Below are 26,149 nucleotides of genomic sequence, written 5' to 3' on the forward strand. Positions count from 1 at the left end.
ATTCAGCTTCACTTACCATTAACCAATTATCACGTCTAGGAGAATGAAGACCTTTGCTGTTAAAAGTTGTGATGACATTCCGTTGATGGTTGGCACGGGCAGTGAGATCTCTTTTGTTAGATCAATGCAGACTCTCCAAGATGGCGGCTACGTAGCAGCACAATCAGCCCAGGAGCCTGCAGTTCAGTCTGCTCTGTCTGCCTTACTTTTATTTGCTTTCCATAACTTTTTTTTAACATTTCAATTTATTATGGTGCCTTTCCTTTTTTAAACAACTTTGGAGGGAGGCGTCTTTTCCCAGCCCAGGCTCAGCAACGTGGTAGTTTCCAGTAGTCTGGAATGGCATCTGGCAGGGCGGTCTCATCCAGGAGGTGTGGTCTCAGCCTGGTGTGACAGTCTCAGCTTGGCTCTGCACGGTGGTCCTGGCCCAGCGTGGTGTGGTGGTCTCAGCCCAATAGGGCAGTCTCAGCCTGGCCATGTGTGATGGTCTCAGATGGTGGGGCAGTCTCAGCCTGGCCTTGCGTGGTGTGGTGGTCTCAGCCCAGTGGAGCACTCTCAGCCTGGCCTTGCGTGGTGTGGTGGTCTCAGCCCAGTGGAGCACTCTCAGCCTGGCCTTGCGTGGTGTGGTGGTCTCAGCCCAGTGGGGCACTCTCAGCCTGGCCTTGCGTGGTGTGGTGGTCTCAGCCCAGTGGGGCAGTCTCAGCCTGGCCTTGCGTGGTGTGGTGGTCTCAGCCCAGTGGAGCACTCTCAGCCTGGCCTTGCGTGGTGTGGTGGTCTCAGCCCAGTGGGGCACTCTCAGCCTGGCCTTGCGTGGTGTGGTGGTCTCAGCCCAGTGGGGCAGTCTCAGCCTGGCCCTGTGTGGTGTGGTGGTCTCAGCCCAGTGGAGCACTCTCAGCCTGGCCTTGCGTGGTGTGGTGGTCTCAGCCCAGTGGGGCAGTCTCAGCCTGGCCTTGCGTGGTGTGGTGGTCTCAGCCCAGTGGAGCACTCTCAGCCTGGCCTTGCGTGGTGTGGTGGTCTCAGCCCAGTGGAGCACTCTCAGCCTGGCCTTGCGTGGTGTGGTGGTCTCAGCCCAGTGGGGCAGTCTCAGCCCAGCCCTGCGTGGTGTGGTGGTCTCAGCCCAGTAGGGCAGTCTCAGCCTGGCCTTGCGTGGTGTGGTGGTCTCAGCCCAGTGGGGCAGTCTCAGCCTGGCCTTGCGTGGTGTGGTGGTCTCAGCCCGGCCTTGTGGGATGGTTTCAGCCCTGTGTGGTGGTCTTGGCCCAGTGGGGCAGTCTCAGCCTGGCCATGTATGGTGGTCTCAGCCCGGTGAGGCATTCTCAGCCCAGCCCTGCATGATGGTCTCGGCCCAGTGGGGCAGGCTCAGCCCGGCCGAGCGTGGTGGTCTCAGCCTGGTGAGGCATTCTCAGCCCGGCCCTGCATGATGGTCTCGGCCCAGTGGGGCAGGCTCAGCCCGGCCCAGCGTGGTAGTCTCGGCCCAGTGGGGCAGTCTCAGCCCAGCCCAGCGTGGTGGTCTCGGCCCAGTGGGGCAGTGTCAGCCTGGCCCAGCGTGGTGGTCTCGGCCTTGTTTTCCAACATACCCTGAAACCAGGAGCCGTTAATTGAACTGTGATGAACTGTTACTTTTTTTTCTTCAGTCATTAATTTAGGCAGCGTGGAATGGAAAGTTATAAAAGTTTGCACTGTATGTTTGTAAAAATACACCTGACAATAAATTGCTAATGTCCTAACTCTTCTAACTTTCCAGGTTGTTGCACTGCTACCATGCTGCTAATCCAATCTGAATGAGTTATCACTTTCAGAATTATTCCCTTCTTTTACAGCTCACCGACCTTGCCTTTCAGGTTGGCCTTGAGGGCAGCTGGAACTCTCCTTGGCAGATGCTAAATTAGTCTCACACTCTCTTCTATGTTGCAATGACATTCTCCAGGAAGACATCCTGAACTTGTAACGGCATTCTACTCCTCTAGGATCCGTTCTCTGCTCAATGGTGTAGTGCGGTGACAAATTTCAAATCTCTTTTGGCATCTTGAGGGTTACTGGTCCATGCTTTAGACTAAGATGAATATCTTTTGCCGGCCATCTATGATGTGAAATTCCAAATCTTTGTTATTGCCATTATATTGTGCTCACAAAATAATCTGTCCTTTTGGTAAACGTACAGTGCTATCATATCCTATCATATAGCCTTTACCTTACTTTTGATGGCTTCATTTTTGGATGATCCTTTTGGATGAACTGCTTTGCACACTGTGAAGGTCATGAAAATGCATGATGCATGAGTCTCTATCTTACACTTTATGTTGCCCTGATATTCTCCTTCTGCAGTTGTCATTCTAATAATCACAAACAGTTGATATCCTAGCAAGCTGATCGAATCTGTTTCATGGTATAGTGTCTTCAGCCGATATCTCTCTAGTGCCCATCTATACCTGCTTGATGTGCTTCCGACTGGCCATACACTTATTCAGTTTCTTGCTATGAGACCACTGTTTGCCCCCCCTGGATGTGCCTTCTGTGCCTTTCTATGACATCATTTGCAGTACTTGCATCCTGTCCTTTGACTGGGATTGTTCTGCCCTTTTCGCTTGGAACGTCTATCAGCACTACTCTGAAAGCTTGTGATCTCAAATAAACCTGTGGGACTATAACCTGGTTTCATGTGATTTCTGACTTTGTCCACCCCATGTCCAACACTGGCACTTCCACATTGTGGCTAACATTGAAGTCACTACTCTTCAAGCGCCATCTTTCGTTGCTGAGCCAACTCTCCTCCACCCACTGCTTCGCCCTGTGCTGAACTCTTCAATGTCAGAGCCACCTCTCTCACCGGTGGACGCACCTTGATGCCGCTGTGATACCCTTCCGTCACTGCTGCACCGTCGCCAGCGCTGGAGCTAACCAACCACGAAGTTGGCGATCCTCAGGTGCCATCAAGTTTCTCCTCTCTCAGTAGATGTGTTTTTACTGTGGACTCTCTCATGCCTAATGCAATCCAATCTTTAATAAGAATGTCTTTTAATTGCACAAGTTCACAGCATTCTAGGAATTGTGTTAATGCAGCCACATATTGATCAATGGGCCCTCTTTCATCAGAGGCCCTAATATTGACCATGTACCATTCGGGGATCAGTGTGTGCCTTTGAGGCTTTCAAACTTTCTGCAGGTTTATTTTTTACTGAGGAAAGATTTTGTGTGGAACACATTTAAATCACTTTCTCCCCATCGCTGATAATATCTAACTGCTCATATCTGCTCTGACTTATTAAGTAAATCTATTGCATTTTTGTTGATAAAATTGTCAGTCCTGTTTCATATCCTTTTTCATTTCAACTGGCATGGGAGAGGAGAAGTTGCAGCCAGTGTATCTTGCCTAGTCTTTCAGTTGTGGCTTGCCCTTTGTCCAGGTTTTGACTTCCGATGGTTTTTAGCAGTGTTTCAGCAGACCTGAACATTCCTATGTTCGCCTTTTTGTAACTATACTTCTAGACAGCCCTCCATAGAATCATAGAGCCATCAAGTTGTACAGCACAGAAACAGATCCTTCGGTCCAACTCGTTCATGCTGACCAGATATCCTAAATTAATCTAGTCTCATTTGCCAGTATGGTCCACATCTCACTAAACCTTCTTATTCATATAACCATCCGGATACCTTTTAAATATTGTAATTGTACCAGCCGCCACCACTTCCTCTGGAAGCTTGTTTCAGACATACACCACCCTCTGTCTGAAAACGTTGCCCCTTAGGTCTCTTTTAAATCTTTTTCATCTCTCCTTAAACCTGTGCCCTCTAGTTTTAGACTCCCCTATTCTGGGGAAAAGACTTTGGCTATTCACCCTGAGCATGCCCCTCATGATTTAATAAACTTCTGTAAGGTCACCTCTCAGCCTCTGATGCTCCAGGGAAAATAGCCCCAGCCTATTCAGCCAATCCCTATAGCTCAAATCCTCCTTCCCTGGCAACATCCTTGTAAATCTTTTCTGCACCCCTTCAAGTTTCACAATATTCTTTCTATAGCAGGGAAACCAGAATTGCTCGCAGTATTCCAAAAGTGGCCTAATCAATGTCCTGTACAACTGCAACTTGACCTCCCAACTCTTATACTCAATACTCTGACCAATAAAGGCAAGCATACCAAATGCCTTTTCCACTATCCTTCTACCTGTGATTCCACTTTCAAGGAGCTATGAACCTGCACTCCGAGATCTTTTTGTTCAGCAACACTCCCTAGGACTTTACCATTAAGTGAATAGATCCTGCCCTGATTTGCCTTTCCAAAATGCAGCACCTCCCATTTATCTGAATTAAACTCCATCTATCACTTCTCAGCACATTGTCCCAAGATCCCGTTCTACTTTGAGGTAACCTTCTTCGCTGTCCACTACACCTCCAATTTTGGTGTCATCTGCAAACTTACTAACTACTCCTCCTAGGTTTATGTCCAAGTCATTTACATAAATGACAAAAAGCATTGGTCCCAGCACTGATCCTTGTGGCACATCGCTGGTCACAGGCCTCCAGTATGAAAAGCAACCCTCCACCACCACACTCTGTCTTCTACCTTTGAGCCAGTTCTGTATCCAAATGGCTAGTTCTCCCTGTATTCCATGAGATCTAACCTTGCTAACCAGTCTCCCATGGGGAACCTTGTTGAACACCTTACTGAAGTCCATATAGATCACATCCACCGCTCTGCCCTCCTCAACCCTCTTTGGTTACTTCTTCAAAAAACTCAATCAAGTTTGTGAGACATGATTTCCCATGCACAAAGCCATGTTGACTATCCTAATCAGTCCTTGCCTTTCCAAATACATGTACATCCTGTCCCTCAGGATTCCCTCCAACAACTTGCCTACCACCGATGTCAGGCTCACTGGTCTATAGTTCCCCTGGCTTGTCCTTACCACCCTTCTTAAACCGTGGCACCACGTTAGCCAACCTCCAGTCTTCCGGCACCTCACCAGTGACTATCGATGATACAAATATATCAGCAAGAGGCCCAGCAATCACTTCCCTAAGTTTCCACAGAGTTCTAGGGTACACCTGATCAGGTCCTGGGGATTTTCAAGACATCCAGCACTTCCTCCTCTGTAATATGGACATTTTTCAAGATGTCACCATCTATTTCCCTACATTCTATATCTCCCATGTCCTTTTCCACAGCAAATACTGTTGCAAAATACTCATTTAGTATCTCTCCCCCATTATCTGCGGCTCCACACAAAGGCCGCCTTGCTGAATAGGGGCCCTATTCTCTCCCTAATTGCCCTTTTGTTCTTAATATATTTGTAAAAACTCTTTGTATTCTCATTCACCCTATTTGCCAAAGCTACTTCGTGTTCCCTTTTTGCCCTCCTGATTTCCCTCTTACATATACTCTTACTACCTTCTAGGGATTCACTTGACATTTACTTCCTTCTTATTCTTGACCAAAACCTCAAATTCTTTAGTCATCCAGCATTCCCTATACCTACCAGCCCTAATAGGAACATACTGTCTCTGGACTCTCGTTATCTCATTTCTGACGGATTCACATTTTCTAGTCATCCCTTAACCTGCGAACATCTGGCCCCAATCAACTTTTGAAAGTTCTTGCCCAATACTGTCAAAATTGGTGTTAACTTTTAGATCTGGTCTGTCCTTTTCCACCTCTATTTTAAAACTTATAGAATTATGGTCACTGTGCTCCTCCACTGACACCTCAGTCACCTCTCTGTTTTCCTTCCCAATAGTGAAGTCAAGTTTTGCATCTTCTCCAGTAGGTGCATCCACATTCTGCATCAGAAAATGTTCTTGTACACAGTTAACAAATTCTTCTCCATCCAAGCCCTTAACACTATGGCAGTCCCAGTCTATGTTTGGAAAGTTAATCATCAGATCATGCAGTACAGAAGAGGCCTTTTGGCTTATTGAGTCAAAATAATGCTAAATCTATACTAGTCCTATTTTCCAGCAGTAATGCACATTCAAGTAATTTTTTTAAAAGTTCTAAATCCCAGCTCATTCTGACATTGTTACAAGTTCTCTCAAGACCAATGTTGCTTGCAATGAGTATTTATTGAACAGGCCCTAAAATGGATATCTGCATTGAGTGTACCTCATATTAAACTTCACATGACTACAGAAAGCTGGTGTCACCTGAGGATAGAGTCATAGAGTCACAGAGATGTACAACACAGAAACATGTTTGGTCCAACCCGTCCATGTGATCAAATATCCCAACCCAATCTAATCCCACCTGCCAGCACCTTGTCCAAATCCCTCCAAACCCTTCTTATTCATATACCCTTCCAGATGCCTTTTAAATGTTGCAATTGTACTAGGCTTCACCACTACCTCTGGCAGCTCATTCCATACACGTACCACCCTCTGAGTGAAAAAGTTGCACCTTAGGTCTCTTTTATATCTTTCCCCTCTCATCTTAAACCTATGCCCTCTAGTTCTGGACTCCCCCCCCCCCCACCTCAGGGAAAAGACTTTATCTATTTATCCTATCTATGCCCCTCATGATTTTATAAACCTCTACAAGGTCACCCCTCAGCCTCTGATGCTCCAGGGAAAACAGCTCTAGTCTATTCAACCTCTCCCTGTAGCTTCAGTCCTCCAACCCTGGCAACATCCTTGTCAATCTTTTCTGAACCCTTTCAAGTTTCACAACATCTTTCCGGTAGGAAGGAGACCAGAACTGCACGCAATATTCCAACAGTGGCCTAACCAATGTCCTGTACAGTCGCAACATGACCTCCCAACTTCTGCACTCAATACTCTGACCACTAAAGGACAGAATACCAAACGTCTTCTTCACTATCCTATCTACCTGTAACTCCACTCTCAAGGAGCAGGAACCTATAGTGTTGCATTTCTATCTCAAACACTCTCACAACTTGTGAAAGTATAGGGATAACCCTTTAACAGCTGTAGAAATTCTGACTTACCCAGTGTAACACATCATGGGTGAAAATAATTAATTATAGTTTAAAAATGTCACCCACTGTTTGATACATTTTACACTAGTACATTAGTTTCCCATCTGTTGGATTTGTAAATTGTCCTGCTGAGCGTAGGTGGATGGTATTGGGTACAGCCTAAACTCCAAGAGCATTTATAATTACTACAAATTAAATGAACACTGTGGTCTGTTCATACCTAAGATAGAATATATACAGTTCAAAGGGCAAACATCAGATTTAGATGTGAGATCTGTGCCCCTCACTGTCATTCTCCCATTGATAAGAGAATAAACATTGGCCACAACATTGAAAAATGCCTGTTTTTGTTTCCCTTTGAAATCCTGTTGCTGTGGCATTATTACATCCACCTAAGAGTTCATTTACAGTGCAGCGAGAGATTCAATTTCACACCAATCGCTGGAGGGGGGGGGGGGGTCTCATTGGAGCCCTAAGATAGTCCTGTTTTCCTGGGCATGAATGTCCCATTACACGGGAAACATCTTACTGCAGCGTTTCCATTTGTTTCAATGTAACAGCATTCTGAAAGGTTTGTTACAATCTTGCTGCCTTTTCCCACAAATAAACTTCTCTTGTTGGTGAAGGAGTATTCCAGACTTTGTTTTTTTTTTACGTTTTATGAAATTTAGATTCGGGTTCCCCTAATGGACAATACTTGCTCTCTCCCCCCGGCCAGTCCCACAGTATAAACAGCGGCTGCAGCTGCCCCGCCTCGCCGCCTGTCAGTGCCTGGAGCCCGGCCAGCGGAAGGAAGCTGAAGCCTCCACCCCCGGAACTCGCTCCACGCTCCATGGCTGCACAGGAGGAAGTGGCTGCTCTGGGAGCCATTTATAGCGAAGATTTCCAGCTTCTGTCTGAATCAGGTGAAGATTTGCAGCTCTGCGGGATCTGGGGGTTCAGTTGCTGCAGCTCAGATGTGATATCTCAGAGCCTGCACCTCCTGATCCCCCAGTGAGATTCCTGCAGCTCAGACACTTAGACCCTGGATCTCCTGATCCCTCAGTGAGATTCCTGCAGCTCAGACACTTAGACCCTGGATCTCCTGATCCCTTAGTGAGATTCCTGCAGCTCAGACACTTAGACCCTGGATCTCCTGATCCCTCAGTGAGATTCCTGCAGCTCAGACACTTAGACCCTGGATCTCCTGATCCCTCAGTGAGATTCCTACAGCTCAGACAGATAGACCCTAGATCATCTGGCCCCTGTTAAATCTTTCTGCTCTCATCTAGTTTCGAATTCCCCCCCACCTGAGGGAAAAGAACCTTTACTATTGACCTGGAGAGATTTGATGGGGGTCAAAACAATGGCTGTAGTCTTCTTAACAATTAATTGATGAAAATTTCATTTCATCTTGAACTGAATGTTGAACATGAAGTGTGACAGTGAACAGGCCAACAGAGATATGGTTTGATAATATTCATGTTGAACTTGATGTTGTTACTGAATGTATACAAGAAATGAAAGGTGATTCAGGCAGGCAGTAAACTGTAGCCCATGTACATTTGGTTATATAACTTAAAGGACATCAATCCACAACAAGTCTGGGAGAGGAGGATGGTGGTGGAGGGTTACTCTTCAGATTGGAGGCTTGTGACCAGCAGTGTGCCACTGGCTCAATGCTGGGTCCAATGCTTTTTGTCGTTCATATAGGATGTGAACATAAGAGGTATAGTTAGTAAGTTTGCAGATGACACTAAAATTGGAGGTGTAGTGTACAGTGATGAAGGTTACCTCAGAGTACAATGGGATCTTGATCAGATGGGCCAATGGGTTGAAGAGTGGCAGATGGAGTTAATTTAGATAAATGTGAGTTGCTGCATTTTGGAAAGGCAAATCAGGGTATGACCTTTACACTTAATGGTAAGGTCCTGGGGAGTGTTGATGAACAAAGAGACCTTGGAGTGCAGGTTTATAGTTCTTTAAAAGTGGAGTCACAGGTAGATAGGATAATGAAGAAGGCATTTGATAGGCTTATTTTTATTGGTCAGTGCATTGAGTACTGGAGTTGGTCATGTTGTGGCTGTACAGATCATTGGTTTGGTGTTTTTGGAGTATTGCCTGTAATTCTGGTTTCCCTCCTATAGGAAGGGTGTCGTGAAACCTGAAAGGTGGTCTCTGGCTATTGAACTTCTGGTTAGTTACTTTAACAAAACCATTCATTATTTCAAATTTGGGGTGGCACAGTGGCTCAGTGATTAGCACCGCTGCCTCACGGTGCCAGGGACCTGGGTTTGATTCCAGCCTCGGGCAATTGTCTGTGTGGAGTTTGCACATTCTCTCCGTGTTTACGTGGGTTTCCTCCGGGTGTTCTGATTTCCTCCCCCAATCCACAGATGTGCAGGTTAGGTGAATTGGCAATGCTAAATTGCCCATAGTGTTCAGGGATATGTAGGTTAGGTGCGTTAGTCCAGGGTAAATGGAGGGGAATGGGTCTGGGTGGGTTGATATTTTGAGGGTCAGTATGGACCTGTTTGGCTAAAGGGCCTGTTTCCACACAGTAGGGATTCTATGATTCTCAGTGAGATTCCTGCTCAGACACATAGACCCTAGATCAGCTGATGCCTTAGTGATATTCCTTCAGCTCAGACACATGGTTTCAGGATCTCCTGACCCTTCAGTGAGATTCCTGCAGCTCAGACACAGACACTGGATCTCCTGATCTCTCAATGAGATTCCTGCCGCTCAGACGTGGAAATCCTGGAGCTCCTGCTCCCCCATGAAACTCCTGTATTTCCGACAGCTCAGACATGGAATTATCGAATTGTTGTAAAATACAGATGGCCATTCAGCCTGCCATGTTGGTACTGATTTTCTGCAAGGGTGACTCAGTTAGTTACACACCTTTGTCCTTGCGTTGAAGTGATTAACAAATGTAGTTAATATGATATGGTGCAAAACCCCTTTTCGTATAAGTGGTTCAGGTCTGGAATGTATTGCCTGGTAATGTGGTGGAGGCAGTCGATTGAGGCATTTAAGAGGGCGTTTCAAGCAAATAGTACCATATTTGCTTGAAACAATTTGTAAAGAATTGGGGAAAAGGCAGAGAGAAATATGGTACTAAGTGATAATCCTCATTGGAGAGTCTGTGTGGGCACCATGGCAAGTTCTAAGGAAGGGACACCACACTCAAAACATTAACTCTGATTTCTCTCCTCAGATGCTGCCAGACCTGCTGAGCTCTTCCAGCAATTTCTGTTTTTGTTTCTGATTTTCAGCATCTGCAGTTCTTTTGGTTAATTTTTACAATGGGAAGCGTGGCCCCCTTCTGCATCGTAACAAGTCTGTGATTCTGAGAGTTACCCAATTTTCTTTCCCAAGCCACAAACTGAATCTGCTTCCGGGACTCAGCATCTTCCAGATCATAACCGCTCACGGAAAAATGTTTTTTTCCCAAAGGTTACCATTGCTTCTTTTGCTATAAATAAATAAAAGCAAAATTCTGGAAATGGTCATCAATTTTCTTCAGAATTGTGAACATTATCTGCAGGATTGCTGACCAATTGCAAATCCATCTGTTGGATTCCTCATCCAAAAAATAAGCAGGAATGAACTTGCGTTTATGTATCACCTTCCACCACCTCAGATCACCCATCTCTGGTGCTGGTGTTGCTTTAGCCCTCCATCACCTGCACAGTTAATTTGGTGTCAGTGTTTCTAGATTAGTGCCATCACCAATTTCAGAGTATTAATCAAATCTTTGTGCCTTCTGGCTGGAATGATAACTTTCAAATGCAGTTAGTATGAGTCTTGGCTCAGTGATAGCACTCTCATCTTTGATTAAGTAAGATTTGAGGTCAACGCACAGACCTCCGGCCGGAGCACAGTGTTGAAAATGGCACTTCATTGCAATACTGTGGGAAGTGCTATATTGTTGTAGGTGCTGGCATTTGAATAAAAGATGTGAAATTGCTCTCTCGGGTGGGTTTCATGACACCGTCTGAAGTTTTTTAGGAATCTTAGCACCCAGGTATCCCTCAGCCAGCTTGGCTAGAGGCAGACAATGAGGTAGTATAAGACAAATTTTGTTTTTGGGATCTTACTGTGCATGCCCACACAGCATTTCCTTGCAATACTATAGTGACTAAAACTGAATGCACTTCCTTGACAATGAAACACTTTTGTGATCCATCTGAAGGTAATGAAAAATGTTTTAAAATGTTGGTAGCTGTTAGTAGTTATTTTGAGGATGGCATAGTGGCTCAGTGTCAGCACTGTTGCCTCACAGTGCCAGGGACCCTGGTTCAGTCTCAGCCTCGTGTGACTGTGTGGGGTTTGCACATTATCCACGCGTGTCTGCGTGGATCTCCTCTGGTGCTCTGGTTTCCTCCCACAGTCCAAAGATGTGCAGGTTAGGTGGATTGGCCATGCTAAATTAGTTGTAGTGTGTGAGGATGTGAAGGCTAGGTAGATTAGCTATGTGAAATGCAGAGTTATGGGGATGTGGTGGGATGCTTTTCAGAGGGTCAGCGTCATTCAGTGGGTTGAATGGTCTGCTTCCAAACTCTATGGATTCTATAATTAGTACATATTTCAAGTTGGTGATATTAACAGATCTTTGTATTCTAATTTAGAATTTAAATGCATCAGTGAAACATCAATACTGGGACAACCCAGTTAATCAGTGATATATTTGCAAATACGACAGGTTGCCTGGTCTTTTAGGTTTGAATTATCGAGGGTTTATGGCTCCCCATTTTCTTTGAGCTATAGGTTGACTATCTTTGATCATTGGGTCTGTCTTTGTGCAGTTGAGCATGTTTATGACAGTGGGTTAAAGATACGTGTTTCTGTCTGGGTTTAGGATGTGCTGAAAAAGTTGTAAACTTTTAAAAAGTTACATTTATTTTGGCCTTGTTTTTTGTCAGAATCCTAAGATAGGCTGTCGTGATTGCTTGCGTGATTAATTATTACAAAAACTCCGTTAGCAATCCATCAGCAAGTGCAATGGAGGAAGTAGCTGACCTGAGACAGATTTTGCAAAGCAACTTAATTTTTATTATACTGAGAATTCAGTGCTGACTTTAATTCACTAAACTATGATGTGTTTGTGGAAACGTTACAATCTCAATGCTAACTCTGCAATGTTGAATTTATTTGATGTGTTACAGAATCCAAGGGGATTACTTTCCAAATCCATACCATCTGTGAACACCATGCAAAGAAAATCCAGTTAAAAGTCACTTTTCATTTATCCCCTGAGTATCCTGTGTGCCTTCCAGACATCTCCATCTGCTCAGATCAGCTCAACCGCAAGCAGTGTTGTGATTTGAAGCTAAGTTTGATGCAATATGCAGACTCTCTTCTTGGCCAGCCTATGGTTTATGAGTTGATGATGTGGCTCCAGCAGAACTTTAAGGATGATGCTGACCGTGTCTTAGTGGACCAGACCAGTGAAGGGGACAGTTCACAGCAGCTTTGCAGTGCAGATAGTGGCGTGTGGATGGCACTTTTGCACTTAGATCACATGAGAGCCAAAGCAAAGTACATAAAGAGCATAGAGAAGTGGACTTCTGACCTCAGACTCACTGGAAGATTGATGTTCTTGGGAAAACTCATATTAATTCTTCTGCAGGGAGAGAGGAAAGATATCAAGGTAGTAATCTTGCTTCTCAGAGTTGTGATTTTACTAATCTATCGGGCCTTTTCCATTTCAATAAGTTACGTATTGTGTCTTTACAAAATGTTCTTTTCATGTTAATCTTCTATCTCTGCTCTCCCGAAGTTCTTGGCTCCTTGCTGCAGTGTAGTTTTAGTTTGCATGCTTTGGTAAGAGCCATAAGAGCCCATTATTCAACAGCAAGATGTCAGACCAGTGATAGGGGACCAGAAATATGTCATTCAGCCCATCGAGTCTGCTGAGCTGTTCAGTGAGATCATGCTTGATTTAATAATCCTTAACTCCACTTGCATAAATTCACAACCCTCAGCGAGATGAAATTTGTTTTCCTCTCTTCTTAAATGGGAGACCTCTTACTCTGAAATTATGCGTTCTGGTCCTAGATTCTCTCACAAGGGGAAACAGCCTATCCACATTTACCCTTCAAGCCTTCTAGAATGTTGCTTGCTTCAATAAGGTTGCCTGTCTTTCCCTTTGGACTCCAATGAGTACAGACCCAACTTACTCCACCTGTTATCATCAGAAAATCTCTTCATACCTGGATCAATCTTGTGAGCTTTTCTGGATTGCCTCAAATAAGTCTTTCCTTTGATAACGGGACCAAAAATTTTTTTCCCACTCACTTAATGTATTTCTATCTGACTACAAACTCTGTGTCTCCTCACAACTTGCTTCTCCATCTATTGTGGTATCATCTGCAAACTTGGCTATGGTACATTCACTTCCATCATCTACGTCAGGAATATAAGTTGTAAATAATTGTAACCTGGGGAGTGATCCCTATGACACTTGACTAGTTACAGGTTGCCATCCTGAAAGTGCCCCTATTATCCCAAGTCTTTGTTTTTTATTAGTTAGGAAAATGCTCCCAACAGTTCCTACCTTTTTAAGTAGTGTTATGTGTGATAACTTATAAAAGTTATCACACATAACACTACTTAAAAAGGTAGGCACGGTGGCACAGTGGTGTGGGCGGCACGGTGGCACAGTGGTTAGCACTGCTGCCTCACAGCGCCAGAGACCCGGGTTCAATTCCCACCTCAGGCGACTGACTGTGTGGAGTTTGCACGTTCTCCCCGTGTCTGCGTGGGTTTCCTCCGGGTGCTCCGGTTTCCTCCCACAGTCCAAAGATGTGCAGGTCAGGTGAATTGACCATGCTAAATTGCCCGTAGTGTTAGGTTAAAGGGGTAAATGTAGGGGTATGGGTGGGTTGCGCTTCGGCGGGTCGGTGTGGATTTGTTGGGCCGAAGGGCCTGTTTCCACACTGTAAGTAATCTAATCTAATCTAATCTAATCTAATCTAATCTAAAAGTATTTTGGAAATCCAAATAGGTTAGATTTACTAGTTTCCCAAGATAAAGTCTGCTTTCTAACATCGCGAACAATTCTAAAAAATTTGTCAGTCATAATTTTCTGTTTATGACTCTGCTTGATTATGTTTTGAATTTAGAACATAGAACAATACAGAGCAGAACAGGCCCTACGGCCCTCAATGTTGCGCCGACCTGTGAATTATTCTTGGCTCGTCCCTCTACACTATCCCAAAATCATCCATGTGCTTATCTAAGGATTGTTTAAATCTCCCTACTGTGGCTGAGTTTATTACATTGGCAGGTAGGGCATTCCAAGCCCTACTAAATGCTTTGGTAGAATATCGTTTATAGTAGTGACTAATATTTTCCGATGACAGACGCTAAGCTAACTGACCTAGAGCCACTTGTTTCTCATCTCTCTTTTTGAATAGCAGTGTTACATTTGCAGTTTCCAATCTTCTGTGATTTTCCAGAATCTAACGAGTTTCGGAAAATCATTACCATTGTACCCACCATCTCTGCAGTTAGTTCCTTTGATCTCCTGGGATTAGAGGAGAAAGTGAGGTCTGCAGATGCTGGAGATCAGAGCTGGAAATGTGTTGCTGGAAAAGCGCAGCAGGTCAGGCAGCATCCAGGGAACAGGAGAATCGACGTTTCGGGCATAAGCCCTGAAGAAGGGCTTATGCCCGAAACGTCGATTCTCCTGTTCCCTGGATGCTGCCTGACCTGCTGCGCTTTTCCAGCAACACATTTCCAGCTCCTGGGATTAGACCCAGGAAACCAATGTTCCTTCTGCACTGCATGACTGCGCTTACAGCCGCTCCAAGGTTCCATGCATAACAATCAGCCTTCGACATCCCGATCTTGGTTCTGGAATTTGCTGCTGTGCACGGACCTTGGAGGCCCACATAGCCGGAAAGAAAACTATTGGCTTTGGCCTTATTTGTTTCCCTAGTTTTGTTTTCCGTGTAGTGTTAGTTATTGCATTTATTTCCAGCCTGGCTTTTTCCCCTTGACTATTTAGCCTTTTGGAATGCTCTAAGTGTCTAACACGATGACTGATGCACAAAATGTATTCATCTGCCCTGCTATTTCTTGATTCCCCATTCTTATTTCCCCAGCCACACTCTCTAAGAGGCCTATGTTCACTTTGCCTCTCTATTCCTTTTGTATTTTACAAACATCTATTATTCCTTTTGTATTACTTGCTAGTTTACCCTCCTAGTTTACTTTATCCCACTTCATTATTTTTATGATGATCTCTTGTTGGTTTTTATAATTTTCTCAATCCTCAATGTTGCCACTACTCTTTGCTACATTGTATGCTTTTCCTTTCAATTTAATGCTATCCGCAACTTCCTTGGTTAATCATGGTTGTTTATTCCCTTGCTCGAATTCTTTCTCACTAGGATGTAGTGAGAAATGGATGAACTGCAAGTATATTGCAATAGATGAACTGTTTTCTTAAATACAACCATTGTTTGTCAACTGTCTTTGCTGCTAAACGCCTTTCCCAGTCCATCCCAGCCAAGACTGCCGTCATTCTTTTGAGATTACCCTTATTCAAGTTTAGCACAATTGTTTTTGACTCCAGTTTCTCACTCTCAAACTGAATGCACAAATCTATCTTATTATAATCATTGTTTTCTTGAGCATCTTTTGCTCTGAGATTATTTATTAAGCCTGCTTTATTATATGTCAGTAGATCCAAAATAGCATAATCCCTGATTATCGAACAATATGTTTTGAATAAGGTTTTCCTGAATCCTCTTCCTTGTGGCTACCTTTGCCAATTTGATTTTCCCAATCTATATGAAGATTAAAGTCATACATGATTAATGAGTTTTTTTAATAATACATGGCCTCATTATCTCCGATTTATTCTCTGTCCCACATTTAGCTACTGTTAGGGGGCCTATAGATCAGTGTTCCCTCTAATTTTCTTACTGACCGCAGGGACCTCTGAGCCACATGCAGGGAAGTAGTCTCTAATTTCTGTGTGCAGAATATTAGAGCAACGCAGCTTAGAGGGAACATTGCTAGAGACTGCTCCCACTAGTGCTTCTCTCCCTTGTTATTTCTTTCCGTCCGCCCATAAGGATTCCATGACTTTCAATCCAGATCATCTCTTGCTGTTATACTAATTCCGTACTGTACTAACTAAGCCACCCGACCACCCTTTTCTTCCTGTCTGCCATTTCAAGAATTCAGACCCCTAAATATTCAGTTCCCAGATTTGATTGCCTCGTAAAAAAGTCTCAGTAATGACCATAAGATCATACCTGTTAACTTTTACTTCTGCCATTTACTCATTTATTCTGTCCTGAATACTACATAAGTAAAGAACATTTAATACAGTCCTTTCACTAATTTTTTTCTTACTTTGATCCTATTTATAAATAGAGCATCATTTATATTTGTGCACTCTGTCCCTTATAGTTACCGAAACAAATGTCCTCCTTTGCTGCCAAAATCTTTTGCTTTGTCAGCCTACAAATCCCCTCTTCAGGACTTTCGTTTCCATCTCTGTTTAGTTTAAAGCTCTCTATACAGCCCTTGTTATTTGATTCGCTAGGACTCTGGTCCCATTACAATATAAGTGAAGCCCATGATGCCAAAATATTTCCCTTCTATCCAGTACTGGTGCCAGTGCCCCGTGAATTGAAATCATTTCCTCCCACATCAATCTTCGAGCCATGCACTAAATTTCTTGACTTTATTTATCACATGTCAGTTTGCCTGTGGCGCAGGTAGTTATCCTGAGATCATTACTTTGGAGGCTGTCCTATTTAGTTTGGTCCTAACTGTTCAAAGTCTTTCAGAGCTACCGACTAGTCCTCTTAATGTCATTGGTATCAATGGGGATGATGACAACTGGATCGCTCCCTTGCCTCTCCAAGTTCCTTTCCAACCCTGAGGCGATGCCCTTAACTGTGCCTCTGGGCAGGCAACACAACTTGGTAAAAACAATGACTGCAGATGCTGGAAACCAGATTCTGGATTAGTGGTGCTGGAAGAGCACAGCAGTTCAGGCAGAATCTGAGGAGCAGTAAAATCGACGTTTCGGGCAAAAGCCCTTCATCAGGAATAAAGGCAGAGAGCCTGAAGGGTGGAGAGATAAGCTAGAGAAGGGTGGGGGTGGGGAGAAAGTAGCATAGAGTACAATAGGTGAGTGGGGGAGGGGATGAAGGTGATAGGTCAAGGAGGAGGGTGGAGTGGATAGGTGGGAAAGAAGATAGGCAGGTAGGACAAGTAATGGGGACAGTGCTGAGCTGGAAGTTTGGAACTAGGGTGAGGTGGGAGAAGGGGAAATGAGGAAACTGTTGAAGTCCACATTGATGCCCTGGGGTTGAAGTGTCTCGAGGCGGAAGATGAGGCGTTCTTCCTTCAGGCATCTGGTGGTGAGGAAGCAGCGGTGAAGGAGGCCCAGGACCTCCATGTCCTCGGCAGAGTGGGAGGGGGAATTGAAATGTTGGGCCACAGGGCGGTGTGGTTGATTGGTGCGGGTGTCCCGGAGATGTTCCCTAAAGCGCTCTGCTAGGAGGCATCCAGTCTCCCCAATGTAGAGGAGACCGCATCGGGAGCAACGGATACAATAAATGATATTGGTGGATGTGCTGGTAAAACTTTGGATGTGGAAGGCTCCTTTAGGGCCTTGGATGGAGGTGAGGGAGGAGGTGTGGGCACAGGTTTTGCAATTCCTGCGGTGGCAGGGGAAGGTGTCAGGATGGGAGGGTGGGTTGTAGGGGGTGTGGACCTGACCAGGTAGTCACGGAGGGAACGGTCTTTGCGGAAGGCAGAAAGGTGTGGGGAGGGAAATCTATCCCTGGTGGTGGGGTCCATTTGGAGGTGGCGGAAATGTCAGCGGATGATTTGGTTTTTGTGAAGGTTGGTAGGGTAGAAGGTGAGCACCAGGGGCGTTCTGTCCTTGTTACAGTTGGAGGGGTGGGGTCTGAGGGCGGAGATGCGGGATGTGGACGAGATGCGTTGGAGGGCATCTTTAACCACGTGGGAAGGGAAATTGCGGTCTCTAAAGAAGGAGGCCATCTGGTGTGTTCTGTGATGGAACTGGTCCTCCTGGGAGCAGATACGGCGGAGGCGGAGGAATTGGGAATACGGGATGGCATTCTTGCAAGAGGTGGGGTGGGAAGAGGTGGCAACACAACTTCCATAACCAACTTTTACGACGGCTGTAAATGGCATCTATCTCCCTAAATACACTGTCCCCTACAACTACTAAGTCCCAGATACCTCCCCCATTGCTGAATGCCTTCCTGTACTAAAAGTGTGTGGTCAGTTTGCTTATCCACCTCACTCTCATTCACTCAGCTTGCAAGAACTTGGTACCTGTTGGACATTTGTAGATGCTGAGACTCTTTGCAAACTACCCCTCAATTCTACATAGTTGCCTCACTGGCAGGTCTTGACACTGATATCCAGCTCAAATGTTAAATACCTCAGCTGAGGGGTGTGACCACCTGCTGTAGTTACCTGTCCAGGACCCTTTCCCATTCCCTGGCATGATGTAATGTGTGCAGCCCTGACTCCAGTTCCTCAGCTCGGATCCAACATTGGTTCAGTGCAAGCATGTGGAAGCTGAGTCCAAGTCTTGGCATCCCTTGCACAAGTTGACCAACAGATATGGCAAACTTTATTTTAACCAGTCCTTTAAGAATCAGGACAAATAAACCCCTCAAATCCTGTGATGTTTGCTGGATTAATGTGTCCAATTATTTACCTCAGCGTAAATATACTTATTGTTCAATCGAAGGGCCACACAAAATATCAACAGTTGATTCAATTTCTCCTCAAATACCGCAATCTCTGCAAGTCTGGATTGTCAGTTGAGATTGAGAATGAGAAGGCTCTCTACCAATATGTTTTATTTAAGGCAAAGTTGCATTATTATTTCAGTGATTTATGCTGTAATTAAAGTTTAACAGTGATGTATATGCCCCCTGAATTACACTTCAATTACTTAGCATCTGTTTTTATATTATGTTGTGGATCTCCTGATTATGGAGGAGAAAGTGAGAACTGCAGATGCTGGAGATGAGAGCTGAAAATGTGTTGCTGGAAAAGCACAGCAGGTCAGGCAGCATCCAAGGAGCAGGAGAATCGACGTTTCGGGCGTGAGCCCTTCTTCAGGAATGAGGAAAGTGTGTCCAGCAGGCTAAGATAAAAGGTAGGGAGGAGGGACTTGGGGGAGGGGCGTTGGAAATGCGATAGGTGGAAGGAGGTCAAGGTGAGGGTGATAGGCCAGAGTGGGGCTGGGGGGGCGGAGAGGTCAGGAAGAAGATTGCAGGTTAGAAAGGCGGTGCTGAGTTTGAGGGATTTGACTGAGACAAGGTGGGGGGAGGGGAAATGAGGAAACTGGAGAAATCTGAGTTCATCCCTTGTGGTTGGAGGGTTCTGAGGCGGAAGATGAAGCGCTCTTCCTCCAACCGTCGTGTTGCTATGGTCTGGCAATGGAGGAGTCCAAGGATCTGCATGTCCTTGGTGGAGTGGGAGAGGGAGTTGAAGCGTTGAGCCATGGGATGGTTGGGTTGGTTGGTCCGGGTGTCCCAGAGGTGTTTTCTGAAACCACTCCCTCCGTGACTCCCTCGTCAGGTCCACATCCCCCACCAACCCAACCTCCACTCCCGGCACCTTCCCCTGCAACCGCAAGAAATGCAAAACTTGCGCCCACACCTCCCCCCTTACTTCCCTCCAAAGGCCCAAGGGATCCTTCCATATCCGCCACAAATTCATCTGCACCTCCACACACACATCATTTACTGCATCCGCTGCACCCGATGTGGCCTCCTCTGTATTGGGGAGACAGGCCACCTACTTGTGGAACGTTTCAGAGAACACCTCTGGGACACCCAGACCAGCCAACCCAACCACCCTGTGGCTCAACACTTCAACTCCCTCTCCCACTCCACCAAGGACATGCAGGTCCTTGGACTCCTCCATCGCCAGACCATAGCAACACGACGGTTGGAGGAAGAGCGCCTCATCTTCCGCCCAGGAACCCTCCAACCACAAGGGATGAACTCAGATTTCTCCAGTTTCCTCATTTCCCCTCCCCCCACCTTGTCTCAGTCAAATCCCTTGAACTCAGCACCGCCTTTATAACCTGCAATCTTCTTCCTGACCTCTCCGCCCCCATCCCCACTCTGGCCTATCACCCTCACCTTGACCTCCTTCCACCTATCGCATTTCCAATGCCCCTCCCCCAAGCCCCTCCTCCCTACCTTTTATCTTAGCCTGCTGGACACACTTTCCTCATTCCTGAAGAAGGGCTCATGCCTGAAACGTTGATTCTCCTGCTCCTTGGATGCTGCCTGACCTGCTGTGCTTTTCCAGCAACACATTTTCAGCTCTCATCTCCTGATTATCCCATTATTTGATTAATCGGCACATTCCTGGTCCCATAGGTGCGAAATAATAAAAAGTTTATTGTACATTGAGAAGATTCACTTGATATGATGAGAAGCATCCATCTTGGACTGCCTCTCTTCCTTTAGCTCAAAGGTGCCTGACATTAAGATCATAAGACCATAAGACATAGGAGTGGAAGTAAGGCCATTCGGCCCATCGAGTCCAATCCACCATTCAATCATGGCTGATGGGCATTTCACTCTCCCTGCTACCCTTAATTCACTATAAAGTGAACAGGTGCAGCCCCAACACTGAACCCTGTGGGACATCATTTGTCACCAGCTGCCATTCCAAAAAAAGATCAAGAATTTATCAATCTCTGCCTTGAATACATTTAACGTTCCGGCCACCATTGCGGTCCATGTCAATGAATTCCACAGGCCCACCACTCCCTGGTTGAATAAATGCCTCATTTCTGTTCAAAATTGACACCCTCTAATTCTAAGGCTGTGCCCACAGGTCCTAGTCGCCCTGCCTAATGGAAACAACTTCCCGGCGTCCACCCTCTCTAAGCCATGCATTATCTTGTAAGTTTCTATTAGATCTCCCCTCAACCTTCTAAACTCTAAATGAATACCATCCCAGGATCCTGAGCCGTTCATCGTATGTTAGGCCTACCATTCCTGGGATCATCCGAGTGAATTTCTGCTGGACATGCTCAGTGCCAGTATGTCCTTCCTGAGGTGTGGGGCCCAAATTTGGACACAGTATTCTAAATGGGGCCTAACTAGAGCGTTATAAAGTCCCAGAAGCACATCGCTGCTTTTATATTCCTACAGTCTTGAGATAAAAGACAACATTACGTTCTCTTTCTTAATCACGGACTCAACCTGCGAGTTAACCTTTAGAGAATCCTGGACGAACACTCCCAGATCTCTTTGTATTTTGGCTTTCAGAATTTTCTCATCGCTTACAAAATAGTCCATGCCTATATGCTTTTTTCCAAAGTGCAAGACCTCGCATTTACTCACGTTGAATTTTATCAGCCATTTCCTGGACCACTCTCCTAAACTGTCTAAGCCTTTCTGCAGCCTCTCCACCTAACTCCATATCATCGGCAAACTTCACCAGAATGCCCCCGGTCCCTTCATTCAGATTATTAATATATAAAGTGAACAGCTGCGGCCCCAACACTGAACCCTGTGGGACATCATTTGTCACCAGCTGCCATTCCAAAAAAAGAACCTTTTATCCCAACTCTCTGCCTTCTGTCAGACAGCCAATCCTCAATCCATTGCAGGAGCTCACCTTGAACATCATGGGCCCTCACCTTACTCAGCAGCCTCCCGTGAGGCACATTATCAAAGGCCTTTTCAAAGTCTAGATAGATAACATCCACTGGGTTTCCCTGGTCGAACCTACTTGTTACCTCTTCAAAGAATTCTAACAGGTTTGTCAGGAACAACCTCCCCATACTAAATCCATGCTAACTTGTTCTAATCCAACTTTGCAATTCCAAGAATTTAGGAATCTTATCCTTAACGACAGATTCTAGAATTTTACCTACAGTCAAGATTAGGCTAATCGGCCTGTAATTTTCCATCTTTTGTCTTGATCCTTTTTTGAACAAGGGGGTTACAACAGCGATTTTCCAATCATCTGGGACTTTCCCTGACTCCAGATATTTTTGAAAGATCACAGTCAGTGCCTCCACTATTTCCTCAGCCACTTCTCTCAGAACTCTAGGATGTAGCCCATCCAGGCCAGGAGATTTATCAATTTTTAAACCTTTTAGCTTTTCTAGCACTTTCTCTTTTGTAATGGCTACCATACTCCACTCTGTCCCCCTGACTCAGCTTAATTGTTGGGATATTACTCATGTCTTCCACTGTGAAGACTGACACTTAGTACTTAGTAAGTTCTTCAGCTATTTCCTTATCTCCCAGCACTAGCCTTCCTGCATCAATTTGGAGCGGCCCAATGTCTATTTTTGCCTTTCGTTTGTTTCTTATGTATTGAAAGAAACTTTTACTATCATTTCTAATATTACTGGCTAGCTTACCTTCATATTTGATCCTCTCCTTCTTTCTTTCTCTCTTTGTTATCCTCTGTTTATTTTTGTAGTCTTGCCAATTTTCTGATTTCCCAGTGCTCTTGACCACTTTATTGGGTCTCTGTTTTTCCGTGTTGCATTTCCTGACTTCCTTTGTTAGCCATGGCTGTCTGCTTTTCACCCCCACCGCCAACACTGGATAATCTTTCTTTTCTTTGGGATGAACTTCTGTACTGTGTACTCAATTACACCTCGAAACTCCTGCCAGAAACTCTTCCCCACTAGGCTCTGCTTCCAGTCAATTTTTCAGTTTCTCTCTCATGTCCCTGTAATTACCTTTATTTAACTGTAACACCATTACATCCAATTTTACCTTCTCTCTTTTGAACTGCAGACTGAACTGTACCATATTATGATCGCTGCCTCCTAAGTTTTCCCTTACTTTCAGATCTTTTATAAAGTCTGGCTCATTACATAGCACTAAGTCCAGAATAGCCTGCTCCTTTGTGGGCTCCATGACAAGCTGTTCCAAAAAGCCATGCTGTAAGCATTCAATGAATTCCCTTTCTTTGGATCCACCGGCAACATTATTCACCCAGTCCACCTGCATGTTGAAGTCCCGCATGATCACCGTGACCTTGTCTTTCTGACATGCCCTATCTATTTCCATGTACATCTTGAGCCCCTGATCTTGACCACTGCTGGGAGGTCTGTACATAACTCCCATTATGGTTTGTTTGCCTTTGTGATCCCTCAACTCCACCCACACAGACTCCACATCCTCTGACCCTATGTCATTCAATGCCATAGATTTAATTTCATTCTTAACTAACAAGACAGCCTCACCCCCTCTGCCCACCTCCCTGTCTTTTCAATAAGTTATAAATCTTGGATGTTTAACTGCCAGTCCTGAACCCCCTGCAGCCACGTCTCTGTGATGCCCACCACATCATAATCATTCATGATGATTTGTGCTGTTAATTCGTCAACTTTGTTACAAATACTACGAGCATTCAGGTAGAGTGCCTTAATGCTAACTTTCTTATCACTATTAGAGATATTGGAAATCATAAGATGTCCTAAGTTATCCTTCCTTTTTGCTGCATTCCTAATCTGCCTCGAGCTTAAACCCACCTGCTAACCTGCTGCTTATCTTTCCATTTATCTCCATACTCCCTATTGCTTTCCCTCTCCCTTCCCCCCCCGACTCAGAACTTTAAAGTCCTACTGACCACCCTATTTATCCTTTTCGTTAGAACACTGGTTCCAGATCAGTTCAGGTGGAGACCCATCCCAACGGTACAGAGCCCTGTGGGTTCCAAAATTGATGCCAATGCCCCATAAAATGGAATCCCTCTTTCCCACACCGATCCCTTAGCCACGTGTTTACTTCCCAAACTTTCTTAGAACACACCTACTTAAATAGCAATCACTTGCCTTCCCAACAGCCTCCCTGCTCTGACCTCACTTCTGCCCAGTCCCTACCACTCCGTGCTGTAAAAAAAAAACCCTCTGCTGCTGACACCAGCTCGTGTGAAAAGATCAGGGATCAAATTGGAGACTTCCTTGCATCTTAGATTAAGCTATGCACCCTGCTGAAAGTTGCTGAATTAAGGGAAAATTTACATGATATATTTTTCCTTAAAGAATTCTCAATTCAGTGGTGATAGAGACGAGCATGCACGATAAAGATCAACTCAAGATTGTTAGATGTAGTTCCATCTGATTTGCTTTTCAATTAAAAATGATCTGGTGAAAGCCATGAGTTGGGACAATGCACCGCAATCCAGCTGTTTTTAAAAATTGAATTGCTCAAAAATCATCAACTTTGTGCACTTAACTTGTGTGTCCTTTTGATGTTAAAATGGAAAGGACTATCTAGTCCTCCAGAAAACCTCTAAGGTGGATGTGGACTCCAGTGGAAGGAAATGCAAAGAAAAGATGCTAAGTGTTCTGTGTGAAGTAAAGCTTCAAGCAGGGCAGCTCAGGTAAAGCTCATCAAATAGACATCGCATTACAGCATGTCAAAGTAGATTAGATTAATTGTTTCATTCTGAATATTGGATGAGAAGTACTGATTTTAATAAAAAAAAGTATTTCCCTTTCAGGCTTACAAGCTTTGCTGTGAAAGAGTTTGCATCAGGGGCTGAGTTGCATCAAGAATTTGAAGCGCTGGGCTTGTCAGGCTTGTATGACAAGTTTGTAAGATTTTCAAAGATTCCTGCAACCTGACTTGATGGATGAGTATAAAAGCACACAGCTGTGACTTTGTGAGGCAAATAGAATTTCAATAGGACTTAGTCTCACTGAATACAACCAATATTTAAGTGATGTTTGACAACCATTCAAACCCACGAAACATGGACAGGTAAATCTTTGCAAGAAATCTTCAAAAAAATGTTGAATGCTTTTTTGTTTGAATTTGTTAATAAAATGATTGGGTTTAAATGTGTACTTTGTATGGCTATTCTGTAATGTACATTGAATTGATATTCTGAAATGTTTGGCTTTAAGATTGCAGTTCGGTCAATTATTAAACTGCTCCTACACAGAAAAGGAAGTACGTTTGACAATTCTGGAAAATGTTTGATAGAAACCTGGGAGCAGGAGTACGCCATTCTGCCCATCGAGCCTGCTCCACCATTCAGCTACATCTGGCTTTGATCTTTGAGTCGTCATTGTCTACAGGTTTAGTACCAGAGGACTGGAGGGTTGCAAATGTTGTGCCCCTGCTCAAGAAGGACAGTAGAGATGACCCAGATAATTATAGACCAGTGAGCCTTACATCTGTTGTAGGAAAAGCTTTGGAAAGGATTATAAGAGAGAGGATTTATAATCATCTCGCAAGCAACAATTTGATTGCAGATAGTCAACATGGTTTTGTCAAGGGCAGGTCGTGTCTCACAAATCTCATTGAGTTTTTTGAGAAGGTGACCAAGCATGTGGATGAGGATAGGGCAGTTAACATGGTGTACATGGACTTCAGTAAAGCCTTTGATAAGGTTCTACATGGTAGGCTGTTGGAGAAAATGCAGAGGCATGGGATTGAGGGTGATTTAGCAGTTTGGCTTAGAAACTGACTTTCTGTAAGAAGGCAATGAGTGATGGTTGATGGAAAATATTCAGCCTGGTGTCCAGTTACTAGTGGTGTGTCACAAGGATCACTTTTGGGACCACTGCTGTTTGTCATTTTTATAAATGACTTAGACGCAGGCATAGGTGGATGGATTAGTAAATTTGCAGACGACACTAAAGTTGGTGGAGTAGTGGACAGTGTGGAAGAATGTTACAGATTGCAGGGGGACTTGGATAAACTGCAGAATTGGGCTGAGAGATGGCAAATGGAGTTCAATGCAGCTAAATGTAAAGTGATTCACTTTGGGAAGAATAACAGGAAGGTAGAATACTGGGTCAATGTAAAGATTCTTGGTAGTATGGATGTGCAGAGGGATCTTGGAGACCAAGTACATAGATCCCTGAAAGTTGCCACCCAGGTTGATAGTGCTGTTAAGAAGGTATTAGGTTTTATTGGTAGAGGGATTGAGTTCAGGAACCATATTGTCATGCTGCAACTATACAAACACTAGTGCGGCCGGACTAGGAATATTGTATACAGTTCTGGTCGCCCCATTACAGAAAGGATGTGGAAGCATTGGAAAAGGTGCAGAGGAGATTTACCAGGATGTTGCCTGGTCTGGAGGGAAGGTCTTATGAGGAAAGGCTGAGAGACTTGAACCTGTTCTCATCGAAAGAAGAGGGTTTTGATAGAGACATACAAGATGATCAGAGGATTAGATAGGACAGACCGTGAAAGTCTTTTTCTGAGGATGATGAT

The 26,149-nt window shown here is 44.7% G+C and overlaps 1 protein-coding gene across 1 annotated transcript; it reads left to right on the forward strand.

Annotated features, from left to right (window-relative positions):
• Window positions 1-7,720: 7,720 nt before the first annotated feature.
• On the forward strand, window positions 7,721-24,766 carry rwdd3 (RWD domain containing 3). The gene is made up of 4 exons (XM_043698855.2): window positions 7,721-7,828; window positions 12,074-12,558; window positions 24,187-24,302; window positions 24,423-24,766. Exons 1-4 carry the CDS (start codon window positions 7,756-7,758, stop codon window positions 24,544-24,546), a joined length of 798 nt encoding a protein of 265 aa, XP_043554790.2. The 5' UTR covers window positions 7,721-7,755; the 3' UTR covers window positions 24,547-24,766.
• The last annotated feature ends 1,383 nt before the right edge of the window (window positions 24,767-26,149 follow it).

This window comes from Chiloscyllium plagiosum, unplaced genomic scaffold (genome assembly GCF_037043375.1).
Source record: "Chiloscyllium plagiosum isolate Xiang-an unplaced genomic scaffold, Cpla_swu_hap1 HiC_scaffold_9, whole genome shotgun sequence".
Taxonomy (NCBI): Eukaryota; Metazoa; Chordata; class Chondrichthyes; order Orectolobiformes; family Hemiscylliidae; genus Chiloscyllium; species Chiloscyllium plagiosum.